We start from the raw sequence: 26,011 nt of genomic DNA, 5'->3' as shown, positions 1-26,011 counted from the left end.
AGCAGTGGTTCCTTGATCGACGTGCTGTGTTATCTGCATGCGTGTATATAGCTTCGGCATATACACATCTTTCGATTATCACCACTCACTTGTACTTGTGGTACCTATTACGCTGTGTATGGATTTTATCCTTTACAATCCTTTTATTCTCTCTGTGAGCTGTACTCCATAATGCTTTGAAGATTAATCCCTTAATTAAAGGGCATAGTTAAGTAATGAAATTCTGGATTGCTCATACTTAAGTAGCGTATGCAATCTTCAATAATGACAATACTTCTAAAGATGTATTTTGGTGGCAGGAACAAAGTGCAAGCCAATATTTCCAAAAGAAAGACTTGGAGCTGCTGATAGATGACACACCAGGTAAGTGTGACTATCTTACTGTGTATTTTGCCTTGGTTGGAACAGACTTTGTTTAAGAAGTAAAGTTTAATTCATCTCCACTGGTATCATATGATGCCTTTCTTGTTTATTAAACAGAAAAAGATTTATTTTTACCAGTGCACAAGAATAATGTTCCACAGCCAACTGAAGAAGCAGTGATGTATGCCGAATCAAAATCTAAGTATCCTACATGACAAATTGCTCCAATTTCTGTTTCGTGCCTAGTCCGCCTATGACCTATAAGCAGGTCATCAGCTCATTCTAGTGGAGTCCTATTTCTTTGGTTACTAATTTGTTCTGAAAGCTGCCTTCATTCGTGAAAGCTGTCCCACATTTCCTGCCATAACAAAGTCTTTCCTGCTGGCTGAACAAGAATAGACTAAATAATCCTGCCTGCTGCCAGAATTCAACAAGGCACAGATGGAAGTTGCAGTCATCAGATGTTTGAGCAACAGAATACGCTGCTTCTAGTCATTGGAACTGAAGTGTTTCACCAAAGGGATGAGTTTGTTCTCTTGATCTCTTCAGTTTGGGCTTGAAATAGAACCCCTGGTAGTGACTTAGTGTAATTAATGGACCATTATATATCACTAGGTCTTCCCTTCAATTACAATCATAGGGGAGGAAAATGATGTATTAAGATAAAAATATGATTTTATTTTTTAACAAAAAGTCACATCTGATAAAGTGTTACAGAAATACTGAGCAAGCTTCTTTGTCCTTCAAGTAAAACCCTGAGGCTAGAACTGACTGAATCATAATAAATGTTTCACTAAATGCCAAAATGTTTATGGGAAGCACAGCCTTGTTGGGTAGCTGAGCACATGTAATTTTGAATAAATTCAGCAATGTCATGTATTATTTGAAAAAGATGATATAGAATGTTTTAATCTATTGACCTTGTTCAGGCAATGAAGAATAAGGAATGAAGAATAATGAAGAATAAGGAGTTTCAAGCAAATGTGAGGGGATAAGAAACACCAGCAAAGTGCTCAGTGGAAAGGTTTCTATTGAGTCTGGAGCCTTGGTGAGATAGAAGGAGAACACAAGACATTTTCTAAGCTGCTGAGTCACCGAAAGATTAGAGACCTCACTCACATTTCTTCTCCACAGTATCACTTAGTGAGCCAGCACTGATGAGATACTTCACTAGGATGAAATTCTTTTAATGTTCCTTTATCCCTTTTAATCACTCTACATTGAAGAAAAAACACTTATAGTTGGCCTATGTAATTGTTTTGCTTTTGACAGCCCATCATAAGGGAAAACAAAGAATCAAAAAACACCGTCCTTTCCATGCAATGGGTAGCAACACTTCTGTAATGTTTACCTGTAATCTGTTGATAGCTGGAAGTATGAAATTTAATGGTCTTTTTCTTTGAGTTTTATTAAGGGCACTGGACTGCCAACACTAACACGTGATGTGAGCATTTGTCATCCCTGTTCCTTATAAAATATATGTTTCAAGGGGATTCCCGTTAAAGTAAGCTCAGCTTTCTCACTTCCTAATTACTACTCTTAGTAAGGTCAATTTGCAGGTTTGTTTGTTTGTTATTTGTAAAAGCATAGAATTCAATTTTCTTAAATGCTGTTGGTGCCTGATATGTATAGAGGCAATTTCAAAGGGTGTCAATTTGACCAGAACACTCTCAAAACTGTTCTTGATTATAATCCCTTGTTATATTCCAAAATAATGAGAGCCTTCAAGTGTATAAGACTACAAACCATTTACTTTATATAAAATTATGTATATACACATGCTGGGGGTTGTATTAAATTGAGTTAAAGCTTCCAGGAATGTATAGCCTTACTCTGCATCGTATGGTAAACAACTTTGTCATCCAAAAAACTCAGTCGAACTTGTGAAAATTAATAATCAAGCTATGCTTCACCAATCCTTCATGCAAGGTAAGTGATTAGTTTTCTCTACAACAAAGCCTAGATAACCAGAACTTGGCACACGTGCTTGGCTGATAACAGTGAAAAACAAACAAGAAGCCAATAACTGAAGTCTGAAAAAATGATTAACAGGAATTTGCATGAAAATATATTTGAGGAATATTTGTCTGATGCATGAATCTTGTGTTCTAGATCCCCAAATATTGTAATCGAGTAAATTGCTTTAGTTAATCTACTGCATATGGTGATCTAACTCATTTATTTCAATTCACTGCCTTAGTAGAATACTCTTATCTAAATTATACTTTATTCAGTTCAGACTATGAAGAATCCTGTATTTTCTTTTCAAATTACTCTGTGTCTTGCTGCTTCACTTTCCAGTTTCTTTGTTTCAGATAGAGTAGGAATGTTTGTACACATCCTTACAGGTTAATTTTCCAGTAAAATAAAACTCTTATTTTAAAATTAAGTTTCTATGGGTGTATTCAGGTTAATTCAGGTTAATTGGTTAAAAAGAAGAGCATTTTGTACTAAATTTTATGATTTCTATCCCTTACAATATTAACTTCAGTACCTAAGATAATGCTCACACAGAGCACCTGGACAACTTTAAAGCACTGATTTTTAAATCTAGGATTACAGAACTGATCTGAAAGCCTCCCTAGTCTGAGAGGATGCACCAGCATTGGCATCAGTGAGCCCTCGATCAGTTAGAAAGACTCAGCAAGTCTCTTGCAATGTCATGGTCTAGCTAGGCTCACTTTTCATAGCCCTTGTACTTGTTTGATCCACGAGTAATCTGTGTTTTATGTGGGAAGGGAGTAGCAAGAAAAGAGCTTGTTTAAATTGAGAGTAGGAAAAAAAAACGTACGTTGTATTGAGAGTACTTTTTTTTTTTTTTTTTTTTTAACCAGAGTCCTGTTGTTTCTGGAAATGAACCACCTTTAGAAGAGAGTGACCAGGATGACTTGAAGCAGGTGAAGAGACAGTCAGCTCAGCCCACCTTTTCTTTCTGTGCAGTGTCATCACAAAACTCTGCACTGCTTTTCATCTTCTGTGACCATGCTGTTAAGAAAGGTAGGTTCAAGTCCTGCTTATTGTGAAATGGTACAACTGAGAAGCCGAAGTTCCTGTCCCACAGAGTACACATATATTGTCTAAACTGCCAGATTCTAATGGATGGTTTAAAATTAAAAATTCTCTGAAGCATAGAATTGCAGGATTATGGAATTGCCTAGGTTGGAAAAGACCTTAAAGATCATCGAGTCCAACCACAGCCTAACCAAATTACCCAGCTCTAACAACCCTCTGCTCAATCATGTCCCTCAGCACCACATCCAAATGGTTTCTAAACACGTCCAGGGATGGATGGTGACTCAACCACCTCCCTGGGGAGCCTATTTCAGTGCTTAACAACCCTTTCAGTAAAGTTTTCCCTGATATCCAACCTGAATTTACCCTGGTTCAACTCGAGACCATTTTCTGACCTGCTGGAGAGGAGCTCTGCAGAGAGGGACCTGGGCGTCCTGGTGGACGGCAGATTGACCATGAGCCAGCAGTGTGCCCTTGTAGCCAAAAAAGCCAATGGCATACTGGGGTGTATTAAAAAGAACGTGTCCAGCAGGTCGAAGGAGGTGATCCTCCCCCTCTACTCTGCCCTGGTGAGGCCTCATCTGGAATATTGTGTCCAGTTCTGGGCTCCCCAGTACAAAAAAGACAGGGATCTCTTGGAAAGAGTCCAGCGGAGGGCCACTAAGATGGTGAAGGGCCTGGAGCATCTCCCCTATGAGGAGAGACTTAGGGAACTGGGTCTGTTTAGCCTTGAAAAAAGAAGGCTGAGAGGGGACTTGATCCAGGTTTATAAGTACCTGAGGTGTGGGAGCCATAGTGGTGAGGCTGGTCTCTTCAGTAGTGCGTGGGGATAGGACATTACCCATGGGATGAAAGTACAGCATAGGAAGTTCCGCACGAATGTGCGGAAGAACTTCTTTACAGTGAGGGTGACGGAGCACTGGAACAGGCTGCCCAGGGAGGTGGTGGATTCTCCTTCTCTGGAGATATTTAAGACCCGCCTGGACGCCTTCCTGTGTGACGTGGTGTAGGGAGCCTGCTTTGGCAGGGGGGTTGGACTCGATGATCTCTAGAGGTCCCTTCCAACCCCTACAATTCTGTGATTCTGTGATTCCACTTGTCCTGTCACCAGTGAGAAGAGGCCAGCCCCACTGTCACTGTAAGCACCTTTCAGGTATTCTAAGAGAGCACTAAGGTCTCCTCTCAGCTTCCTTTTCCCCAGACTGAACAGCCCCAGTTCCTTCAGTTGCTCCTCATAGGGCGTATTCTCCAAGCCCTTCACAACCTTAAGCAACTGCTATCTTCTATTATCTTTTAGTTCTATTGTTAAAAGATGAAGCTGTACATAAAACAGCTTCCCTAAAAACTTTTGAGCCTTTTAGATATTAAATGTAGAGTCATAACAATATTTTGAATAATAGCAGTGGTTTTTAATTCTTTCCCTGTCCTCAAAGTAGTACAACATATAGCTCTAAATATGGGCTGTTAATGCAGGAAACTTGTAGCATAATTGAGTATAGTTTTTGATGTGGCAAGGAGACACTTCATGGAAGAATCACAGAATGGCCTGGATTGAAATGAACTACAGTGATCATATGGTTTCAAACCCCCTGCTATGTGCAGGGTCACCAACCACCAGCCCAGGCTGCCCAGACCCACATCCAGCCTGGCCTTGAATGCCTGCAGGGATGGGGCATCCACAGCCTCCTTGGGCAACCTGTTCCACTTGTGGTTGTAGAGTATAAATATTGCAAGAACGGTAGTTTTAAAGCATGTACCTGAAGATGCAAACACAGCGGTCCCTTTTCTTAAAAAAACCATTGCCCACCTGGAGGCTGTGATTGCAAAAATAACTCTGTGGCACTGAAATGACAGGACTTAAATAGAAGCAGTCAAATGTTAAGCATGCAGCTACTGCAAATAGTGAGTGCTTTAGAGGAAAAATTCTTTAAATTCACTCTTTGTATGGATGTGAAGTAAAGAACATCCAAGCACGAGCAAATGTTTGAAGATTTATCATTTAACAGGGTGTGTCTGAAAGACCAGAAATTGATGATATATTTATGAATACTGGAGTTTATGTATGCATATATTTGCACAACTACGTTCTGTTGTAGGTGTTCAGCATGTATTTGGGCTTTTTGTAGTATTGGAAAATGTGTAGTTTACTTGGCATCAAGATACCATAATTGCAAATGAGCTGATAAACAGTTGCACCGGTTTCACGTCTTCCTGTTCAGGTGCAGTTCCTGAATGGTAACAGCTAGCTCTAATCCACAGTTTACAAAACCAGGAAGTGAATATATGTCCAATAACTCTAAAATGAAGGAATGGGGAAAGGAGAAAAAAATTTTCTCTTAATGGAGAAAAAAAATGGATCAGGATGTGCATTTATTAACTTAATGTTTTAATTTATTTTTCAGTTGATCCATAAACTACTGTTTCTATCATGTAGGGCTGTAAATCTCATTTAAGTGATTGCTCAAGATTGAAAGATTCCTATAGACTTGAATTATAATATACATGTGGGCACATCTGTAGAACATCTTCCACAGCAGCCTGTAATTAGGTACCATTTTCCTACAGTAGACAGTAAAGTGACAGCTGGGAGCGTGGAAACAACACTAGGAATTCCAGATGTGATTTGAACGATATGAAGTCAGGAAAAGAAGCCCTTTCCATTTGATTCTCAGATTTTGGTTTTACTGCTAAGTTCAGCATGACTCAAATTGACTCTGACAGAGGCATGATGCAAAGTTATTATGGTCCATGGAGCTGTTGTCATCACTTTTATAGGACTTTTCATCAGTCTTGGGTGCAGTATTTGCATTGGTTTAACCATTAGCCTGCAGTAGTTTACACATTGTTTCTGTTATTTACCATTGCACTGGAAGTCAGATAATGACACACGCTTGGTTTCTTCTATACCATGTTGTAGCTGTATCAGTTAATTAGCTATCAGCTGAAATTCCCTTGCTTTTCTGGCATAGCCGTTCACCATTTTTGGATTATTCATTTAGATTAATTATTTAAATGTATCCAAATAAAGTGTTACGGGAAGAAATTAGAGATCATTTTTATAAATGCTTATCAGGCTGATGGGATGTTGCACTTAGCTCTGCTACGACTTCTGCTAAAGAAAAATTACTGAGTAAATAACCAAAATTTCTCTTTTCCTCTAGTTTTCAATTTGTCATTTATCTATGAAGCTGTGTTCAGAAAAGTTAGCATGTATTCCCAGTACTTAAAGGGAGCATATAAACAGGAGGGGGAATGGCTGTTCATGGGGATAGGCAGTGATAGGACAAGGGGGAATGGTTTTAAACTGAGACAGGGGAGGTTTACTTTAGTTATTAGGAGGAAGATTTTCACCCAGAGGGTGGTGATGCACTTGAACAGGTTTCCCAAGGAGGCTGTGGATGCCCCATCCCTGGAGGTGTTCAAGGCCAGGCTGGATGTGGCTCTGGGCAGCCTGGGCTGCTGGTTGGCGACCCTGCACACAGCAGGGGCTTGGAACTATATGTGCACCTTTTCAACCCAGGCCAATCAGTGATTCCTTGATTTCATTTTGACTCAGTTTGTGTTTATGTAGACTATTCTGTCTTCTAAAATGATGCTGAGTTTAGCATAACATATGATGCCACATTAAACACATATGAAGCAAGTCATATTCCTGGTTTTCTATTTTACAGGAAGTATGTTAATGTACTATCTCTTTATTACTGAGATTTCATAATACTGGGCTTTGCTTCATTGTTGTTATTCTCACAGTGTAGCTTATCTGTGCACCTCTTTTCACAGTTGGGTAGATAAGTGTATATGCAACTAATCCAGCCTGTCTGTTTCTTGGCTGCTAATTGCAAAGGCCTAAGTTTAGTAAATTGAATGTTAGCGCAGCTTTGTCTGAATTAACTCCGTGAATTCAGAGCTACTGTGAGCTCAGTTGCAACTGGGCATTTGCTCTGGCTAAAGAGTCAAACAGCAAAGCAGAATATAAAGATACAGAATTACAGGGGCTGAATTTTGCAGTTTTAATGGCTTACCAGAAATACTCCCATAATTACCAGGCTCTTTAGCCCTTGCCAAGCCCATCACCTAACACTCGAGGAATAGAGGCTTCCAAGCATTTTGGATGCCTGCCCCATTTCTAAAGGCCTGTTATTTTCAGGGGACAGTGCAGACTAACTGTGAGCAAGGAGGAATAATACATCTGGGAGTATGTATGTGCCAAGGCTCTGGCAGGGAGATGAAATGAAGTCTAAATTTGCCACGTTTGGTTTCCAAAATGTGATTTTTGAAATGTAATGTTAATCTTTAAAAGTAATTCTTACTTAAAGGAATAACTTAAGAGCTGTCCAGGAGTATTCTTGCTATGTATTAAACAGTGGCAAATCAGGATGAAAGGTGCTAATCAAGCCATCTTCATTTAGTGTAGATGCATTATGTAGCATGGGCAGCTGAGCAGAGCCAGCAGCTCTGACAGTGACTTTCACTGCCTCTTCCAGAGCAGATGACTGAGCAGTGCAAGTGCGTTCAGTGCTGACATGGCAGCCCCAGAAATGAGAAGAAGCTCCTGGTGACAGCTTGAGCACTGTAAACCCATGCCAGGTTGTGCGCTTGCTGAAAACATGAAGCCAGAAAAAAATATGGGGGAAATGAAAGGATCAAGGTTCAGAAAAATTGATTTCTCTAATTTTTCTTGCTTGCAACTGTGTTCCACTATAGTTCTTTAAAACTGTGTAGTACATCTTTGCTTACCAAGTGGAGTATGGTTAGAGGATCTGTGGGCTCAGCTATCTGGGAGGTCATTATAAATTGTTGCTAGAGAGGGAGAAATTCATTAACTATCTGGGAACTCTCAGCCAACATCCTTAGCAAGCGCAGTCAAAACATTAGGGGAAAAAAGTACATCATTGTCATCTGGATATACAAGCTTAATGGCTTAAAGTTGAAGAATTTTTCTTCGGTATTAAAACAATGTAAAGTGATTACACTGAAACTCACATAATTTGGTATGAAAATGAAAATGTGTGTGGTGCTATTGGAAGAATCTGTCGTTCTGACCCCTGCCAAATTCTGTAGAAATCTGGAGATTTTAGGTGTCTGGAAGAAAGAAATCAGATTTTAACTTAAGTGAATGTCTGAAAATTCCCGTCTACCAAGTTAATAAAGTGTTATAACTCTACTTGATGTGTCATGAGAGATTGAGAGCTCATGAAATGCAGCTGCTCACTAGAAAATACTATTAAGGCATTAAACCAATGGAAAAATAACAGTATAGAAGAGAGGGCTTCTTGAATGTTGTGAAAGGTCATATAATCCATTTATTTTTCTGAAGAAAGAATGAGAGAATAATGCCATTTGTGGCAGCATGCTTGTACATCTTCCCTGAAATTAGGCAGAAATATTAAACCTCCGTGATTCTAGCAAGCAAGACCTTCCCCCCATTTCTCAGGTTTTTTACACTGGCAATGATTTAATTGCTCATCTGTTACAGGCAGCTGAAAAGGACATTATGGAAGAGAAAAGGAGCCGCTGGTCACAAACAAGCAGACTTGTTCATCAGCAGCATGGTTGCAGTGGCATGAGTCAAGCCAGGCTTACCTTTTCCAGCCAGCTAATCACTTTATTAGTCTTCACCAAAAAACATCTCCCACAATTAATATGCTCCACCTTAGTCTTTCTGAATTTCTTAGGTTTTCTTAGGATGTCTTCTAACTTAGTTTTCTGTGAAATACCTTGAATTTCTCCATGGCTTTGCAATAGGTACTTGTCATAGTCTTACTGTAAGCAGCCTAGAGAAGATGGCAGAAATGTCTCTCATGAAACATTTAGCATGTATGCCATGCTGGCACACAGTTCTTTTCTTGTCATTGTCTCCTCAGGACATGTACTTCTCTTGCTTTCCCCATTCTGTTACTTAGAAGTGTCATTGGCAAAGGCATCTAATACCACTATATACAAATGTAAGGCAAAAGGAGTTTTTAGGATACTGCGGAAGGATAGAGACTGAGATATAACTGTAGCAATTTTCCAGCCAGAGGAGCCTTCCAGGTTAGCTAGTCATAAAGACAGAAGTCTTGACATATCTCTAATAAGGCCAGCATTAACACACAGTAATTATTTTACCTTAAGGTAATGCTGATTTGTCATCACAACTCTGCTATAATTAAAATATAATCACTTCACATTTTCCAACAATTCCAGTACATTCAGAAATCAGGTGAGGTAGTCAAGTTTGTGATTTCACACTGTAACACAAAGCAACTGCTATTCAGGAGTTACAGAAGAGAAATGACAGTTCCTCACGAATTTGTAATTAATATGCTTTCAGTATATCTATGTCAGCACAGCTGCTTAGTCTAAAAAGAGAGTTGACTACTGTCTAAATTAGTCTACCCATAAAGAAGAAATCCACTGCATAGCACAGAAATATTTTTGATCTTATGCCTTCTCCTATCAGTTAATTTTACAAAGCATGATTGGGCAAATTGGCACAGAAAACAATATCACCTTTCCACCTAAAATAATATCTCTTTAAAGCCAAAAGGAAGACTTAAAAAAGATGTTACTCAGGGAAGTATAGGAATTTATTTAAGATTATAAATGCACTGTTCCAAAAGTTTTTAACCTATTCAGGTTTGGAATTCCATTTAAGGTCTGTAAAGTTCAAATTTTGTGTCTCACATCCATAGTAAAAGATCAGAGATCCCTTCTAGTTGTTATGGACAATGCCTAACAGTTTTAAGAGCATTCTGTAAATGTTTACAGTGCCCTGGAACGATAGTATAGATTTGCTTAATTTGTACTGTATCTTTTCAACTTATTCAACTTCATTGATTCAGCTCTTCATTGGGTCATGAATTATTAAGGATCATGAAAAGTACCAGCTATGTGGTCCTACAAAGGCAGTATTTGAAGACTTGAGAAGAACTGAGCAGCACTGTTTAGCCTTCTCTGAAAGAAAACAAAAGACAAAAGGAGTAGCTTATTATAGACGGATGCCTCACAGAGTCCTCAGACATGGTAGAAAAGTAGGAACTTTCTGTTTTCAGGGTGAGAGATACAGATAAGGTCCTTGTTGAGATAAGACAGGCTGGTGTAGCAGGTGTACAACAGCTTCCATTGGCTACTTCCCCCATATAGATGAACCTTAACAGATTAATCAGATTCAGAGTTTTGCAAGCAATGTGGATACCGAAGGGGTTGCAGGTTTTGTTTTGTCCACAGCTGAGCTACCCAGCCAAGTTATTGTGTGGCTTATGGTGATAGACTGGTGATGTAAACCACAGCTGATTACTGCATACGAGAGATGGAATATTCCTTCAAGATGTAACGTTTCTCAGAGTTAAAGCCACTTCCTCCGAGATCTTGCTGAAGCCATTCTCCATGATCTTAGTAACACTGCAGTATAATTGCTATCTCAAAGGGATCCTTGTTGGTTGATTTAATCCTTAACCCCCTTTCCAAGAATTTGCAGAGCTAGAAACCCATTTAAACTTTTCATTTGGAACAGCAGTACATAGCTGAGCTGACATTTAAGTAAACTGGCATATTAGCTATGCACTTGTATGCTTTGCTCTCACATGTGGGTCACTCAGGGATATAGCATGGCCTTGCTCAGCATGCTCCTGGAAGCTGTCAGTCTGCTAAGCTTTGCCGAAAGTAATTTAGATGTATTGTGCTTCTGGGTCTTCCTCATTCTCCTGTTCCCAGAAGACATGACTGCCACTGCAAAAAATATTCAAAACTGGTACCATTGAAAGTGACTTGAGACTTCAAAAGCTCTCCATTGCCAAGCTGCTGGACTGCTTGCTTCTCTGAGGAAGTCGCAAAGAGCAGTGCTATGGAATAAATAGCATCTAAGCATTATGAAACCGTTACCTGGAATAAATGGTGTACAGGCAGAAGAAATTGCATAGGCACGTAAGTAATAAAATCCTGTCAGTCGGGCCAGGAATTGGTAGAAATGAATTGAGTGATGAAATGAGAACAATGGACGAGAGCATAAGTGACAAGTTGGATACTGTTACATTTTCCGACTCTGATCTATCTTCCGCTTGGTGATTTGTCACAGGTATAAATGTGCATGTTGCTTAATATACTGTCTGCGTATCAGATATGAGTAACATTTCCAACGGCACTACATAAATGATGTTCCCATTATGGTTTCACTACAGCATGGTAACAAATTCAGTGTCTTAGCAATGCTGCTTGGATTCCATACTGCAGTTTGTCAGCCTCATGACTTTCTTCCATCATTCGTTTTGTCATCAGTGAGAATTAATTTTCTTGTGTTCTGCCCTTTTAGAAAAGCAGACAACATCTGCTGTGCAGACACTCACAAAAGGAAGTGAACATTATTTCTTATTGGAGGATGACATTAATGACAATAAATCCTCCCAAGACCTTATTTATCTATCATTTAACAGTCATTTCACAGTTATGTATGAAGAGGTGTGAAGTATGCTATGATAATCTAAACGTTGGTTAGAAAACATTGGAGGGAAAAGGTAGTTGTTTTTAAGAGCTTCTCTGGTATTTACGAAAGTTTCAGGGGGGCGGGGGGGGATCTATTCCACATTTTTCAGAATAACTTCTGCATTTAGATGTACCATTCAAACTCATATATTAAAATTAGGTTTTATAAAAAGAAAATGGATAGACAGTGAGACAGTGGGTGCCGTATTCCAGCAGTGGTGACTGTAGGTCACCTCCATCGGTGCAGATTTTTACAATCACAGCATGCAGGCTCTTCTTTATGGCTGGTGAAAATACAGAGAGCTAATGGTGATGGCTGTGTTGAAAAAGAGTGTTTTGTGGCTGAGAATTTGCTCTCAAATAGTGTTATTGTGTTCTTTGTGGCTGTTGTGGTTTCCATGGAAATAAACAGAAGGTGTTAGTTTCGGAGCAACTTAAGTAATATTAATCAGACAATACGAGGGAAAGGTCTAACAGAATAACAGTCCTTATTATATTGAAAGTACAAAGCTCCCGTTTGATGGGAGAAGGTTGAGAAGTACTTGAGAATTTGGGAGCTCTCTCACAATAAATAAACCCATTTTTTGCATCTGTTACCATATTGGTGTACATTTGGCTCAATTTCTTTGGAAAAAGAATGTTTTAAAATCCTGAGTTTGAAAACTCTTCCATATTATTGGCAATTGCTTTTTAAGACCAGTTAGGATTCATTGCCAAATGTTTTTCAAAGACTAAGACGTGTGTTATGAAAGTGTAGCAAGCACAGAACTGAGAGTGAGTTAGCTCCTGTTTTATTGTATCATTTTTATTCGAATTGTGAAATCTATTATGTACTCATTACATAACTCACGTGCTCCCTTGATATTGCTTCAGCACGACCTGCTTGTGTCTGACTTAACCTAAAAGTTTAGATGAGAGTTACTGCAGAAGAGCGTGCAATGTGTGCAAATCAGGGCTAGGTGTCATGCTCTCCTGAGCTCAGAGAAGCTGTGGACTGAGATGCAAGCGCAGCTACTCAGGTGCATGGGCTTGTGACCATGCTTTTCCTGTATCCACATGGGAGATAGTTTGGCAACCAGTTATGGGGAGGGATGGATGGGAGAAGGAGATCCCAGGTGTATAAGAAAGTCTTTTGTGAGACGGTGTTTATTGTTTGCGCATCCATGTAGCTGCTAATAATACCTGTCTGTTTTCTTGTTGAATTTTTACAGAAAATGACATAGTGCTGTCATGGTGTGTGTGAAAAATTTTTGAGACAGCTGACTAAAAGGCATGTGAAATGTGAATTTCCCAATTGCTTATAGTCACTAAAAAGCACAGTGTGCTATATCAATCCAGACTATGGATGTGCTACGCTATGCTGCAATACCCGTTAATATGAGATATTCATTTCTAAAGTCTTTGTTCAGAGTAACACAGCAACGGTCAGTGGAAATTCTTTGGCAGGTGAAAAAGGGATGTTTCTCCTCTGAATTTATTTACTAAAAATGTGTAAATATTGATTCTAGAATAGAAATTTCAGTGCTTAGAGCAAAACTACAATGAGGTCATGTCACTATTGAACTTTAATTACTTAACTCCTCAAAAGCAATTGTTTTTTCCTCTATTTAGCAAGAGCTTCAGAAGGCATCAAGTGTTTATCAGTATCCCAGTGTTACAATACTTAGCTGCTAATAGAAATGTTGGAATATACGCTGAAGAAAACATATGGCTTAGCAACTCAGAGAAGAATTTATTTAGTAGTAAAATTTTATTTAGGGATTGCTCATTAATTCTTAAATCAGCTTTTGGTTACAAGTGTTTGCTTAAGTTTATGCAACATAAATTGCGTACAACTAACGCTCAAATTATTCCCTATGAATAATGCATTTGAACAAATAGAGGCCTTTAATGTGTTTGCAGCTGATTTGTAGTCGGTTCATATTTTCTATGCCTGTGCTTACTTTTTTTCCAAGTTGTTTACAAGCTTAGGTTAGGAGTGGAATTTTACATAGATGCAGGTATTTACTATGCAGTTGCAAGCTGTGTGACTTATAATTACTGGTGCTTTTTTTCCCCCTCTCCTTGAAAGTCTCTGGGAGTCCACCTGCCCAACAGCTTCCTGAAATGTTTACTGTGCAAGTAATGGAAAAAGAATTGTAAGCTGATTTTAAAAGTTATTCTGCTTCAAATCTTCTGCAAATATCAGTTCATGTGATGGCTGTGCTATCATCTAATAAATTATTGTTCATTCTGCCTGTATGGAAGTGTATGTGCCCAAATATTCATGACGGAACAATCTCATGCATAGATAGTTCACATCAAGCAACTAGAAAGAATGATGAGAAATGTTCCAGAAGAAAATGCTTTTGTTGAAAAGTTATGTTTTCTGAATTAGGATTGTTTCTTTCAGATCACTTTTTGTGACATGGCTGGAACTGCTGCTGTTCCTGGACCTGTGGGTCCTGGGGCATCCTCACCCTTGTGACAGACCTTTGGAGCCTGAATGGACCCAGGTAGTTCTCCTGATTCTTTTAATGGGTGGGTTTTAATTGTGGTAGTTGAGGTTTCTGCTCTGTGGTCAACCCCTTGCTTGTTTAATCAGTGGGTGCTAAGTACATGCTGTGCAGATGAAAGAGCTGTGCTTAATATTGCACATGCCTTGTCCCAGAGTGATAGAAACTTGCAGTAATGACACTTGAGCAGAAGGCAATCAAGTGATAACAGCTGGGCAGAGGTGAGCACGAATGCACTGTCTAAGGCAAGAACTTCCAGGTCAAATTTTTTCTGTACATCTGATGCGTGCAGATGATGTACAGATCAGATGAGCACAGATCAGTGTCTGTGCCACTCTCTGTGGAAGGTGTGAAATCCTGAGCTATGCAGCTCTCCAAAGCTTTCACATGAATTTCTGAACAGTTTAGGCAGAAATGTGCTCTGCTGCTTCTCTCAGTACTTTTCTTAGTGCTGTCATGGCTGTCTTGATTTGTTTTTCAATGTGATTTTCCAATGCAATTTTCCTCTCCTAGTGAAGAGTTAAGCTCTTCACATGACTAGCCAAAATAAGGAATAAGAAAATGGTACTCTATATGGTAAAATACTGCTGCTGCTTGTTAATATTTTGTATTATTAATATGCCCCAGATCCACAGCAAAGAGACGGCATTTCAGTTAATTTCTGTGGCTCCTGGGGGTTCTGTCACAACTAGAGTGGAGGGGAAAGCCAAATGGTTGGGGGCTCTCAGCCCTTTTCCCTGGCCCTGAGAAAAAATGACTCATGGATTGCTTTCCATGGATCAGCGGCCATGATGCTCTGCTAGAAGACTTTGTTGCCAGGACAACTGTTGCCAAGACAGACTGGTTTACCTTGGAAACAATTTCACTTTGTTATTTCTGTACAGCAAACCTTCTTCTGTATCCACTGTTAGAACTGTGTGAGAAGCTCTTGGGACTCGTAACTCCTGGTGGAAATGGAGAAACAGTAGGAAGGGAAAGTCATTCTAATCACCAAGAGGGGGACTGCAGTCTTAGATGGACCTGCACAGAGTTCATGATCTCTTAGAACATGTATGCCCTCTACAAATACAGGCCCTGAAATAGCACTGTGAGCCTCTCTGGGACGTGGTATCAAAGGGATTCCAAACCTTACAGTTCTGTTCAACAACACTTAGTTGGGAATAGATGAGGTCTTTAGGGATAATCTGTGTTTTAATGCATCTGTATAGAAAATCTTACCATTTAGTACAGAGGCTGTGATTACCAACTTGTGTGTGCTGAAAGCAGCAGGTTACCCCACCTCACGCTGATGTGAAAATCTCATGCTTTTCAGAGTTACAGACGTGCTCTCCAAGGATCATTTTGTTTCCTTTAGATTTTCTTCTGATTTTTAGATTATCTGAAAAATTGCCTTCACTTCACTTTATTAAAGGTATAGTGTTAATATATGCAAAGTCAATAATCCTTTTCGTTACAGAGGTTTCGAAAGTTCTGGCATTAGCTTCCTGGTTTTTTGCATTGAATAATTCTATTTCCATCGGAAAGTTTGTTGGATTATGTCAAAATATTAGGTCATATTCAACACAGTGGATATAATGTAGTTAAATTAATAGGCTGTTCTCCCAAGCAATACATACACCTACTGGCCACTCTTGTTGCTGTCCGTCCACCAGAGGTCACTTCGTGGCCATTTAATCCATTATCATCTCTGCTTTCAGTTCAGTTGTTAGCTTCTCTTGTTTTGCCCTCAAAATCCTGCTAATTACTTTGAATCCTTTCTAGAATCATTAAGACACAGAAAGAGAAGATCCTGATTAGGTTGATCCCATAACATGGGTGGTTAGTCTCAGGAACCATCTTGTGCTTTGCAAGCTTTACTTCACATACTGAAGAATTTTAAGTACAGCCTAATTCTACCTTGTATTATCAGGTCTGTGTGGGATTCTTATCTGAATTCTTACCTGCTCAATTACAAAATCTTCCTCAATATGCCCTTAAATTGAAAAGCAAAATGTATTTTCAGCTTCTGAAACAACAGCATTCAAGCCTCTTTTGTTGCATATTGGAGAGGCCTGTGTTTGACAGTTTTTACTTGCAATATGAAGAAAGCCCTCTAGAATTCCTTACTGACTAGTCAATTAAAAGACACGAACAACTCATCCTATTTTGGCAGAAGCGCCATTCTACAGCTCACATGTCTTATAGCTCAACCTGCTCATTTTCAAGTAGAAAGGAGGAACTTGGTGTATGTGTTCTTGGTTGCCTGCTCCCTAAATGAGGATGCTCATCATAAGCTGTAAACTTTGTTTGAAATCTTAAGCCTGATCTTCTTCTAAGTTAAGTATTTTGTTGTTGTTGATTTTGATTTTTTTTTTTCCCTGCTCTGCATCAGATCATCTCACTCTTAGACCTTCTCTATAGTCTGTGTTCAGTTTCATAAACTCCAAAGCATGGATCAGCATCTCAAATGAGACTGTTTGTAGTAAGAAACAGAAATCATTTTGTTTATGAGTGTAGTTCCAGTCCAAAGTGCAGTCATTTAGTGTTTAAGAGAAAAGAAGATGCTTTCAGCTTTGTACCTAGTTTATCATCTATCTGGTCATTATTGACACCCATTGGAAATTTGCTGGGATGGGCTTGTTTGGGTCTCTTATAGACATACTTCAGTAAAATAAACTTGGAGTTTTATACTTCTTGATGCTTGTACTAACAGCTACAGTGGCTGGTGAGATGAGTAATAATTACAATATTATTCCTGTTCCTACTTATCACTTTTTTGACTTGTGTTTTTTACTATGGCATTCTTCCTAGCATGTTCTTCTGTAGAAATTTTGATCTCTTTCACAAGAAATGGAAAAGTTTTTTATGTAGGCAGTGGGTACATGAAATCCAAAGACTTTATCATTGGTGAAGATTGCCTCCAGGTAGCAACCCAGCACCAGGAACTACTTTTCGTGTAGTCTTTGTGTCTGGCTGGCTGACAGCTGAAAATGAAGAGAGTTTCAGCGCTGCTTCATTCTTCTTACTATGCAGAAGTATAGATGCATGGTAGGTTAAACAGGAAAGGGATAAATCACTATTAATTCAGAAGAACGGGACAGCTTCCACTTTAGATTTTATGTAAGGGTTCTAATTATGCTCACTGTATTGAGCACCTGTTAAGAATTGTGCTCCATAATGCCTGGTCTGAGATTTTTTTCTGAAATAAGGTTATTCCTAGGGTCTTGTTCTTTGGAACTCTTTAATCCTGCCTCTGATTGTCTCAGTGTAAGGTTTGAAATACTTTGTAAGCTCCTGGTTTGGAGATAAGAGCACACTGTTGGTCTGACATCAAAGTGAATCAGTGAGCTGGCTGTGCATTTCTATCTGCTGCTTTAGCCATACACTCCTTTGCAAACCACTAGAAGCTGTCACCCTGCTATGCTGTGAGGAAAATAATTGGATGCATCTCCCACTTCTGTTGTTGCCATATAATGTTGCTGCTGGTGACGAGGACTCAGAACTGATGGCTCCAAAGTTAACTTTGAGACTTCAAAAGCCAGGTTTTCTCACATGCTGGGCTGTTTGCTTCTCTGAGAAAATTGGAAGAGCTGCACTGTATACGAAAGAGCAGACAGACATAAGACAATTCCTACAACCAAATGACATGCAGAAAGAAAGCATATTTGAGCATCTAAGCAGGGAAGAACTCAGTACTCAAACTAAATATTTCTAGAGGAGGGGATGGCCTTATAGAAATGAGGAGAAAAATAATATGAAATGACAAGTCCGGAAAACCTTCTAATAATTTTGAATACTGAATCATCTGCCCTTATGATTTTTATATGTCATTCAACTCAGGAATTTATAATAGTCCTGAAGGCTTGGGTAATGCATATAAGTATTTTGCTGTGCCACTGCTTCTGTGTGATAAATACATCTCTTGCTTCACATGATATGTTTAGTGTTCTGAGCTGGTGAGTGGTAGGAGTAAGGTAATTGCTGAGAATGCTGTCTAATTCACACTTCCTTTTTTGCAGGCAGGAATCAGAGAAGTTCAAAGGGGGCAAAATAAACCATAAGTTTTTGTGGACTACAAGGTGACAGTGTGAGCTCTAGAAGCCAAGTGTTGACAGCATATGGATACCATGTTCTAGTTAGCCAAGATAGCCAATCAGTATCAAATTTCCAGCCTCTTATTAAACGAAATAGACCTCTAAGTCCAAAAGTTTTCTTCACAGTGTTGGCTTTCCAATATTTTCATCAAATGGCTGAAGGAGTTTGATTTGATATTTTCAGCTGGAGATGTCTATCAGACATCTGGGTAAGGAAGTTTTCCGCAAGCAGAGTTGTTATAGCCATCTAACATCTGAGGAGTCTTAGAGAGACATTTTGTCTTATGTCTTTATACTACTATTATTTCAGAACTATCTTTGGCGATACACCCAAAGACAAACTATTCCTATTATTGTACTTTTCATGCAGGCTCCATTGAGAATTTTAGCCTGATCACTGTCTTTAAAGGAAGAGAAGTAGTAGGTGACTTAATCTATGTGTTGATTTGTTTCTTCATGCAATGTTGTCTTTTCTAATCTACACACAAATGCACCTGTTTGAGCTGGCCAGTTTTTTTCCCCATGGATAATTCAGAGTGTACTGAAGGAAAAATAGTCACTGCAGTCAAGCAAAATCCAAGTCCTTATTTGAAGATTAATCCATTGACTGAATTAAGGTGAAAAACATTATGGTCACAGTGAATACCTTTCAGATATCCTGATTTTTGTTGTTGGGTTTGGTTTTTTTTTTGTTCTTCTCTGTCTCTCTGTGGTGAGGGGGTTGTTTTGTTTTGTTCTTCATTTGTACTGTAACAAAGTCAATATATATCCAAGGCCAGGCAAAGAGCAAAGGGTTTACTCGCAGAATGTCATACACAATTCCTGTAAATAGGGGTGGTAAGGTTGGAGTAGATGATCACTAGGATTGTGCAAGACAGAGATAAGCCAGAAAACCCCAAATAAAGCTCAAAATTACAGCTTTTAGTGGAAATGTAAAGGACTTTCTTTATCTCTTGGCAGGCTGGTCCTCCAGATAAAAATCCACTCATCTTCTGTTTCTTCTCTACTACTTCCTGTCACACTAGCTGTCAGGAAAGCCAATGAAGTGATAAGGTTTTCACTGTGCACTAAGCAGGTAAAGGTGCTGGTAAGTAAAACTCTCTTTTGCTGTGATATGTATTTAACCGTACTGAGGCCTTGAAACCCTTGCAAGTACAAGAATACCACTTAGAAAGTGGCTGCCCTAAGGGTGCACAGTAAGCTAATGAAGACTGTTAGCAGGGTGTGATCTGTCCATTTAACAGCATTCTATCCCTTAGTATTCTCTATACTAATGTAATATTTATTTTACCCAGTATTTGACTCAATAGGGCTGTCCTTTTCTGTCAAATTTAGGCTTCAGGGCTGATGACTCAGCTGTCAGCTCCATGATTAGGACTGTTTTGCCTCCTGGCTGCCTCTTCCAGGATCAGTTCCCTGATTTTTTACCTTCATTCAGTGAGTCATGTCATAATATGTTTTTATGGAGGAATGGAAGAATTTTTTGAGATATATCTCTTGAAATAGGTGTTCTGATATCACTTCCAGAACTAGCTACCTCCTAAGCATAAAAGCAGCTTCATTTCAGGGCCTGATTCTGATCTTTCTGCATAAATATTCCTCACTTGTGTAAGGCTTGGTACTCGAGGAGTGTTACTGCACCCACACTTGGCGTGATTCTCTATGTTGGAATCTCCATCCTCTCTAAACTTAAATATGGATTGCAGAATCTCTGTTTCCTATTTTAGGAAATTGCTAAGATTTTTTTCTGGTACAGTGGGAACATTTTGCTTTAAAATATGTGTATATATATATTGTCATTAATGTTTTTTTGAAGTGATACAGCTGCCAGGAAACCCTGCCACCAGTTTCTTAGAGGTGAAAGAGGCCCTTTGGTTCTCCTAGAGTAAAGACTTGGAACGGTCATCTTGGAAAACTTCAGAGGTAAATAGGTGGTGGCTTCAGAAGGCTGGCAGCCAAAAATAACAATGGTCTGTGTGTTAGGGACTCTGTAGTGACAATATTCTCTGTGAGCTTTTGGTTTTAAATTTGTTTTGTTGGACCATTATTACTAACCTTTTCGTATTGCCTTTGTGATAGACAAAAGTAGCATCTTCTTTGGTACCAAATAATGAGTCAAGTATAAAAATTCAACAGAAAAAGCACTTGGATGGATGAGAAGAGCTGTATTTTTGTCCATGATGCTGTATAGGAAAAATAAACTGGATTCAAGCTCTGTTATTACTGGTCAACTAAGTCATTTCCCATGTTTTAATGCAGTTGCTCCAGATTTGGATGTGAGCCTACAGCAAAGTATGCAGAAAAGTGGTGCTTCTTTATCTGCTTTCTGTTCCTAGTGATAATAAGCGATAAGCTAGTGAGTGCATGTTATATTTCACTTTATCAGATGAAAAAAGACAGAGTAGGGTGTTCTCCATGGGGAATTTTTCCTGAGGCTTAAAATTAAAAATAATAATAAAGTGATTAGCAAAATTCACACTGGATATGATTTTCTCTCCTTATCTCCTTGTTTAAGACAATATTTCCTTAAACGTATTTCCTACTTAAGGCTGATTAGTAGAACTGAGAGGAAATAAAGCCAGTTGACTTAGTACTCATTTACCCTTCCAGTCTGTCAGATTATGTTTGTGGTAGCTTCATTTTGTTGTTGTTTGTTTGTTTGCTGTTGTTTTCAGTTAAACACAAAACATATGGGTCGTGTTTGCATCAAATTCGACCGTCATATTAAAACTGAAGATAATTATTTTGATGCAGCTCATCAGAACATAATTCAGAGTTTTATCTTACGATGTTATTGCCTGTCACTGTTCTGCTCAGAGAGGGCAGCAAAGTATTGCAGATCTAGGATCCAAGAGAACTTGAGCTCTGAGGCATGATACTGAAGAAGTAATGTATCTTTATTAATATTAAAGGTGTGGAAGGAGAAACTGAGAAGCGATCAGATGATGACTATCTAAGCACACCTGAAATTTTTCTTCTTTAAGCTATCAGCATTTGCTAGTACTGAAGGTATTATCAAGAGAAATATCTTAATCTTTCTAAGTTTGAGCATACACTAATCCTAACAGCTGTAGAGAGAAAAGTCCTTGCGGAGATGAAATAGCTGGAGAGTTTAGGATTTGTTGCAAACTATCTGTATGAATCATTTGGCATAAAGAGAAATTATTTAAGTTCAAACTTGCAATGAATAATATATATATATATATATATATGGATTTGCAGCATGGTGAAATGGGTGATATTTTCATTATAGCTTGACAATTTCAGATTTTTCTAAGCTTCATTGTTTTTCTTCTGGTTTCTATACATAAGGATACAATCAGGCTAGATTTAATGGTTCATACACTAGCCCTTGTTCTTGCTCTTTGGAACAAAGATCAAAGTATATTTTCTGAGCTATGCAGGCAACTCTTTCCTAGACAGCCCTTTAAAATGGTCGTGTAAATGGAGAAAATTGTGATACGACTTTGCTTTATTTGTCACAGATTTGTGGACTTAGCAATGACTCTTCTTCAGCCTCTCAGTGCCGTACTACTTTGTCTATCACTGATGATGGCAACAAGTTCACTTAGCACAGAGAAACCTGAAGAGAAAATGTATTCCTGTCCCATCATTCAGTGTAGTGCTCCTGCAGTAAATGGATTACCAGGCAGAGATGGAAGAGATGGTCCCAAAGGTGAAAAGGGAGACCCAGGTATAGAGCATTTATGAGTAGTGTATTTTTGACGCTCCTTTTTCATCCCTTTAGTCTTATTCTATGCCTTTTCTCTTCTTCCACTTTTCTCCTTCTTCTCTGCCCTATTAACCTTTTATAGCTTCTCTAAGTTTGTGGAAAGCTGTCTATAAGCACTTGCTTTTTAATTCTATTCCAGATACTTGTATGTAATAAATAAATTTAAAAAACAAACAAACAAACAAAAACTCCATACAAACATAAACTCACATTTTCACAGTGGCCCATAAAATGGAGATAAAACAATGTTTCAATGTACCATTTGTGTTCTGAGCCACTTACAGAGTTTCCTACACACCTTACTAAATTACATCTGCTTTCCTTTCCAGGGGCCACCTCTCAAAACCAGAAATAATGCTTGCTAAAGTTGGCTACTAACCTAATGATAGTAATTGGGTTTCTTCAAATTAACTAAGTCCCAGCAACTGAACTCCCCCAAGACATGATATGACAAACAGTTGCTGCAAATAAACAGATCAGGAAGTGCTTTCTGTCACACAGCAGAACAAAGTCACCACCTTTTCCCAAGATATAAAATGGTTTCTGAGAAAATATTTAGTGAGTACATACAGAACTGTATTTTTGTTACTGCATCCTATGCTGTAAGGAAGTTTTTCCTCATATTCATATGGAATTTCTCGTTCTGTCACTAGGCACCACTGAAAAGAACCTGCCCCCACTTGTCTCCTGCACCTTAGACATTTACAAGCACTGATAAGATCCCCTCTCAGTTTCCTCTACTGCAGGCTATTCAGACACAGATCTCTCAGTCTTTGCTCATATGAGGTGCTCCGGGGCCCTAATGATCTTTGTGGTCCTCCACTGGACTCTTTCTAGGAGATCCCTGTCTTTTTTGAACTAGGGATCCCAGAGCTGAACACAGTACTCCAAATCTGGTCTCATTAGGGCAGAATAGAGGGTGAGGGTTATCTCCTTTGACCTGCTGTCCACACTCAGTGCACCCTAGAATACCACTGGCCTTCTTTGGCACAAAGGCACACTGCTGGCTTATGGCCAACCTGCTGTCCACTGGGACACCCAGACCCTTATCCACAGGGTTAATTTCCAGCAGGTCAGCCCCTTTGCACTGACACGTGCAGTTATTCCTCCCTCACTGTAGGACTCTACACTCACCCTTGTTGAACCTTATAAGGTTCCTTTCCATCCAACTCTCCAGTCTGTCCAGGTATTGCTGAATGGCAGCACCACCTTTTTGTTTGTGAGCCACTCATCCCAAATTTCTATCATCATGTCATGTCTATGCTACACCTCTTAGAGTTAGCTAATTACTTTTCAGCATCCAAGCAAATTCCTATCAGTATGAATACCACTTGATATGCATTTAGTTATTCAGGTTGCCCAGAGAAACTGTGGATATTGCATCCCCGAAAGTGTGCAAGGCTGAGTTAGATGTAGCTCTGGGCTTCCTGATGTAGTAGGTGGCAACCTTGCCTATAGCAGGGAATTGGAACTTGATGATCTTTAGGGTCCCTTCCAACACAAACCAATCTATGATACATTTATATGACGTAAGACATAAAATTTATGTGGAATATATCAGTGTTCTGTATAGACATTTTCAGTATCTGCTCCCTGCAGTATCATGGCTAAAATATGTGAAGCCATCACTGCCTGATTAAATAACCACTTCGGAGGTATGCTTGACCATTATTACATTTTATCTAATTTTCTAGGTAGTATATTATAATATATGGTTGGATTACATGTAATGGCTTTCTGATTTTGGACCATGTGTACCTCTGCAGTAACTAAGCTTTAATTACAATGGATTTTCATAAATAGATAGAGTAAGGAATTTTGCATCACAGTGATTTTTCATCAAAGTAATGCAGTTCCTAGCAAATGTATATTTTTTTACAGGAACAGTTTTCAGGTGGAAGTAGGGGTGGTGTTTCACAGAATGAATGGGTTGGAAGACTTGGGCAATGGCAAAATGAAATGTTATTGACCTCTAAAAGTTAATATAGTGTTTTAACACCTTGAGGATATTTTGGTTAGGTGTCTCGTTCCTCTCCTTTCTATGGAGTTAGGACTCCTGGCCATGCTCCATTTCTTAGTTCTTTGCTGTTCAGGATGTATATTAAAAAATCATTATTCCTTTGAGATAAAATGCATTTACCATGTGGGATGTTCTTTTTTTTTTTTTTTTTTTTTTTTTTTTTTCAGCCTTCATAAGTATTCACCTTGAATTTGAGGATATTTTGTGTTTTGTGTACAAACCCCAAATACTGAGTATTTCCCAAAAGAATTTCATCATTCATAAAGTGCAGGGTAATCTTACAGTGCATCATAGAAAACGTAAAATGACGAGTATTAGGAAATCATGGGTGACCAAGAAGTCCTCTAACGTTGTGGATTATCTCCTTTTCTTATTGGTGTGAATGTGGGGGCTTTATTTTGTTGATGAAAATCTTTCTCAAAGCCCAAAGACAGATAGCTCTACCAACATTATCAATTTCCCCTTCCCACACCAATTTCATCCCTTTCTTCCAAGCATATTCATCTCTTTACCCCCTATCCTCAGTTGGGCTTTGCAGCTGTCCTCCTAAGAGGGACTTTAGTGTTTGTGTCTTCTACACACCATTGCTAGTTGTTAAACTATTCCTGAGTTCAGGACTCTCTCGAAGCACTAAGGAAACATGGTGGGAGAACAGGCTCTGAAAATATTTAAGCTGTTTTCTCTCAAATCAAACTCTAGGAGAAGGATTGAGAGGTCTGCAGGGTTTGCCTGGAAAAGCAGGACCTCCAGGATTAAAAGGAGAGGTGGGACCACAAGGAGTGAAGGGTCAAAAAGGAGAACGTGGAAGTAAGTATTAAAGCTCTCATGTTTCTATCATCTGCTACATGGCCTATGGTTTCTGCTCTGGAAACAAAACCTCTCACACATAGAATCATATTAGATGAAAGGAAGCAGTGGTGTAGTTATTTTTAAGATAAATAGCTAAATAATGCCCTTAATTCCTAGTTGATGTAAGTGATGACCTGCACCGACAAATAACTGCTTTGGAAACGAAAATCCGGGTATTGGAAGATGACTTAAACAGGTACAAAAAAGGTAAGATACAGTCATATTGGTTTTCTTTTTGGAGTTCTCATACAATTATTATAAGATGGTAGACCTCCTTCACACTTATCCTGAATACCTGTTAAATAAATGTCTGTTAAAGAAACAAATGCATTACAAACGGGTTGTTGCAAGCCTAGTCTTATCCATTAAATGAGCAAGAGCCTCACTTTCCATTGGTTTGGGGTGTTCTTTTGGGGGGGCGTACCTGACAGGTACATGAACTATAGATGTATATTTCTTCCCAGATCATTTATGTTTTCAAGACAAATATTCAGTTTCCTGGGCTCACTAAAGCTGTTCCTCTATGTCTTTTTTTCTGCTCCCTGGTTTTAAACTCTGAATTTCATTACAGTCTCTTAGCTTTAGTTTCTGTGATCCCAGGTTAAAGCTAATAGTTAGGAAAGATCTCCTAATGGCAGCTCAGTTCCTCTGCATGAATTTTAATTAGTCTCTGATTTTTGCATTGAGACCTGGCAAGCTTTTTTGGTCATGCTAGCAATTTGATTAAGGGAGGAAGTTCCTTCAGATCTTGATTCAAGAACTGAGGTATAGGTAAAATGGGAGCAGAAAACCACTAAAAATTACTTGTGATCCAAGCCTTGTGAAAATCACGTTTTATTAAAATGTGGATTTGGTATATCCAGATGTTAATTTAGTTTAATTTCTGTTGGATTCTGCCTACTACTACAAGTAGTCTGCTTGTACTAAATAGCAAAAAACTAGTTATAATTGAGTTATAATTATAATTATAACCTATTATTATTATAATTTAGTAATATTATTATAT

The 26,011-nt window shown here is 38.8% G+C and overlaps 1 protein-coding gene across 8 annotated transcripts in view; it reads left to right on the top strand.

Annotated features, from left to right (window-relative positions):
- The window catches only part of MBL (mannose-binding lectin), a 41,543-nt gene that overhangs the window by 14,522 nt on the left and 1,010 nt on the right, over positions 1–26,011 (top strand). Inside the window, exons 2-10 of one of the 8 annotated variants that reach the window (XM_085553813.1) lie at positions 300–363; positions 1,768–1,867; positions 3,198–3,360; positions 14,228–14,330; positions 19,364–19,490; positions 20,220–20,326; positions 21,889–22,097; positions 24,856–24,963; positions 25,123–25,212. In XM_085553813.1, coding sequence (XP_085409939.1) covers positions 21,905–22,097; positions 24,856–24,963; positions 25,123–25,212 — 391 coding nt within the window. In that variant the 5' untranslated portion in view covers positions 300–363; positions 1,768–1,867; positions 3,198–3,360; ... (2 more) ...; positions 20,220–20,326; positions 21,889–21,904. Of the gene's footprint in view, positions 1–299; positions 364–1,767; positions 1,868–3,197; positions 3,361–9,017; positions 11,281–14,227; positions 14,331–19,334; positions 19,491–19,738; positions 19,841–20,219; positions 20,327–20,662; positions 20,760–21,888; positions 22,098–24,855; positions 24,964–25,122; positions 25,213–26,011 lie in introns of those variants that run through there. The other 7 variants (XM_085553812.1, XM_015866106.3, XM_085553811.1 and 4 more) reach the window with 7 other exon arrangements.

Source organism: Coturnix japonica, chromosome 8 (genome assembly GCF_054131305.1).
Source record: "Coturnix japonica strain WE chromosome 8, WE-NBRP24, whole genome shotgun sequence".
Lineage (NCBI taxonomy): Eukaryota > Metazoa > Chordata > Aves > Galliformes > Phasianidae > Coturnix > Coturnix japonica.
Note: the sequence above shows the minus strand (reverse complement) of the source record. Positions and strands in the feature narration are given on the sequence as shown.